We start from the raw sequence: 3,801 nt of genomic DNA on the forward strand, positions 1-3,801 counted from the left end.
GTGACAAGATTTTCTCTTTTGACTCAACAATATTTATAGGGAGTCATTTCATCAATTATTTTTTAATATTCATTTTTAATATTAATTCATCATGTATTTTTTAGAGGAACAAACATTTCACATAAAGATTTTTGTAATTTACCTGTTAACCTCCTTTACACTGAAACAAAGGAAAAATTTGGACTTATTGTTACTTCTAGGTAATGATTTTACTGGTCCGGCCCGCTCGACATCAAATGATGGAAATGAGTTTGACACCCCTGATCTAAATAAAACGCGTTCGAATATTTTTGTCGCTCTTAATAAGCTACTGCACGCACCAGTAAAAGAATGACAGCACATATAGAGAGGACGGCATTTTTGGTTTGCTCCCGGTGGATTTAAATTCGGCTTCTATTTTTTAAATAAATACAAGAAGGACTCAAACAGACACTGAGTATTTTGCTTAAAAGTAACCTTCAACCCAATGTCCTTTTTTCAGAGTTCAAAAAGTGTTGTTGCATGCAGAAATAAAATTTCATTTTCTCTGCAGTTGTTTATTGATTTAAAAAAATGCAACACGTATTTTGTTTATACATAGCATAAAGGAAAAAAAAATAATGTTACATGCCTTAGAGGAACCCTTATGGTCATTTTATTGGTTAGTATGGTTAGTATGGACAATGAACAGTTTTCGCAACATCAAAGTTTTTGTAGAGGGGCGTCACTTCAGAAGATCTTGTTTATTTTAGCAAAGCGGAAAATAAATAAGTGTGAAAGCAGGACCATGCGCTCGGTGTTGCGCTCAAGTCCAACCCCCGAGCGGAAAGGAGTCATTAACACCGTGGGGCAAAGGTCGGGTCACCCGTGACAGGATTTGGGTTTTTTTTTCAAGGTCAATGGTCAATGGTGGGTCAATGGTGGGTCCAGGTCTGCGGACTGGATTGTGATTTGCCCAAATCACTATCACAACACCACGACAAACCGGTACAAAGTCCTAAAATGCTTTATAAACAGGGAGAATTGGACCCTTGCTGGGGTTGTATTATCATTTGGTACAATTAGCCATCATGAAGCATCCAAATAAATGTGCTGGTGCATTTGTATGCGCTCCTAAAACACTGTAAAATCTTCGTCAGCGATGGACAAAAGGGGCCTCTCGGATTCACAATCTTGAAAACAAATAAATAAAATTAGCATATAAAAGAAGGAACACATTCACCGTGACTCGGCTGTTTTATCAGACATTAAACCCCCCGGCCTTTGTTTCCCCCCGTCTGCACTTTACACGCAATTTCCAAAGACTCAGGATCGCATTGGTTTTCAGTTAATTCACAAGATGACAAGTCACCAGATTATATATAACGATACTTCACAAATTAGCAATAAATGTAAAAAAATCTGATATACAATACAAATCTTGTAACACAAAGAATAAAAATCCTGTGAATAAGTGAATAATTGACAAGAATAGTATTAAATTGTAAATACAACAAGGGGTCATGTCGATAAATTTGTCCTCCGCCCCACAGAAACCCAGCAGCCGCGGGAAGTGGGGGGGCTTTTTTGGTATCATCATTTATAGTTCGGGTGTCGCTTTGCATTTTAATAAATGTGATCGTTTAATTAATTAAAAACTTATAATCGTTATAAATGTACTTTTACCCCTACTGCCTAGCGGGCCAGTTCTGTGAATGCGATCGGTTGCACATGATGCAGTAAATATCGACATCGCTGATTATGAAAGGTTTAGCGTGGAAATTTCAAAGTCTCCCCTTAAAAGATGAACAGCTCTATCCCCGTGACAACAACAACTCACATTTAACGTCTGGACATTGTGTTTTATGAAATGAAAAATGTAAATATGAGCCGTCTTTGGATGGGGTGGGATCAGCAGAGGTGGTACAGGAAGACGGATCGGAAGGTCCGGTCTCGGAAGCCGTAGATGAAGGAGCTGAGACACCTGGGGAAAAGGGACAGAAGCACGTAGAGGAACGTCTGGACTCGCACGAATGTGGTCCTGCTCACCATCTTGGCGACCATGACGGTCACCGGGTTGAGAACGGTAGAGGAGAGGCTGAGCGCCAGCTGCACCAGGTGCAGCAGCAGCGTGTTGCGAGCCTTCAGCGCCGAGGCCCTGTCCGTCGAGGCCGACCTGGCCGCCATCATCACGCCGATGTAACTGGAGACGACGGTCGCGCCCGCCGAAACGAACAGAACGCAGGTGTAGGCTTTCTCAAAATCGACGGTGGCTTGCATTTGAAACAGAACCGGCGAGTTGCAGAGGGTCGCCATCTGCAGGCTCTCCAGCTCCTCGAAGGGAAACTGGAGCAGCAGCAACACGCGGAGGAGGACGCCGAAACACCCGAAGGCCCAGACGGCGCCGACGGCGGCTCCCGTGCTCCCGCCGGCGCTGATGGCGGCGTGTCTCAGCGGGTAGCACACCGCCACGTACCTCTCCACGGACATCGCCGCCAGCGTCAGCGGGGAGATTTGGTTCAGCAGGCTGGTGAGCATGACAAGAACACCGCACGCGGGATAGGTCAGCGTCAGCCGGCACGCTGTCAGCAGGTACAGCGTCTGGCTCATGGCCAGGTGCGCCGTGTCGGCGAAGAGGAGGTTGAAGAGAAAGACGTAACGGGATGTTTCACGGAACACCGGTTTGCTCCGCAGGGTGAACAGCATGGTGCCGTTGACGGCGACGAACGCGCAGCAGCAGAGCACGATCGGGAACGCCATCAACGCGATTTCCAATACGTCCAACAACTGATGCTCGGCGGTGGCGTTGACCCGAGAGCGATCGACCCCGAACATATCGGAGAGGCCTTCGAAGGCGGCGTTTAACGCCAACCACAGAACCAGAGCGATTCTTTTGTTTCCTTTCTCCGCGGCTGAGTGACAGCGGGTCATGGTGGAAGGCGCCGGCGTTCAGCGCGCGCACATTTCCCCGGTGAGCGACTGCGCTCCGTCCTCATGGGTCTGCGGAGGCTCGCCCGGCTTCACCCGTGGTATATGTGCTCAGCCTCCACGCCCCCTTTCCTACGGCGTCGCGCTCACCGATCCGAAAACGTGAAATCACATGATGTCACGTCAGCCGAAGCGCCGATATGACATCATTCCCCATCGTCCACGAATCAGTTAGTTTACCCGTCTTACCTCCGAGCCTGGCGTCGTGGCGGCGGCCCGTTCCTCTGGGGTATCGGATCGCAAATGAAGAGTGTGTTTGTTATCGAATTGTGTGTTTTACTTTCATCCGTCTTCTGAGTGTGTTTCATTTGAAAATTTGTCACTTCCGCCTGCACCTTTTTCCCATGTGCCAGTCAAATGGGCAATTTTACCCCGAACCGAAAACAACCAGTTCTGAAGTATGGCAAGTAGATATGGGTGTGATTAAAGGTGAATTTAAAAAAATGGTTCATAATAGTTAACTAAGGGACTTTGGCACTTAGTCAACGTAACACATCCTGCAGTCATATGTATGTGTTAAGAGATGGGGCTGTGAGAAACTGAATATCATTATGGTTTAGAGAAAGGAAACTGGAATAAAAAACAAAATATAAATATGAAAAAAATCCCCAAAATGACAAATCAAACTGTCGTTAAAAAAATACATAAATATGAAAAAAATCCCCCAAATGGCAAATCAAGCTGTCTTTAAAAAATATAAAAAAACAAAATATAAATATAAAAAAAATCCCCAAAATGACGAATCAAACTGTCTTTCAAAAATATAAAAAAAAACAAAATATAAATATGAAAAAAATCCCCAAAATGACAAATCAAACTGTCTTTCAAAAATATAAAAAAAAAACAAAATATAAA

The 3,801-nt window shown here is 44.6% G+C and overlaps 1 protein-coding gene across 1 annotated transcript; it reads right to left on the reverse strand.

Annotated features, from left to right (window-relative positions):
* Nucleotides 1-1,869: 1,869 nt before the first annotated feature.
* LOC147226412 (odorant receptor 131-2-like) lies at nt 1,870-2,775 on the reverse strand. Its single transcript, XM_086160722.1, has one exon. It carries the CDS (start codon nt 2,716-2,718, stop codon nt 1,870-1,872), a length of 849 nt encoding a protein of 282 aa, XP_086016848.1. The 5' UTR covers nt 2,719-2,775.
* Nucleotides 2,776-3,801: the final 1,026 nt, after the last annotated feature.

This window comes from Fistularia commersonii, chromosome 15 (genome assembly GCF_037954325.1).
Source record: "Fistularia commersonii isolate RoL2024-O1a breed Wild chromosome 15, RoL_Fcom_v1.0, whole genome shotgun sequence".
Lineage (NCBI taxonomy): Eukaryota > Metazoa > Chordata > Actinopteri > Syngnathiformes > Fistulariidae > Fistularia > Fistularia commersonii.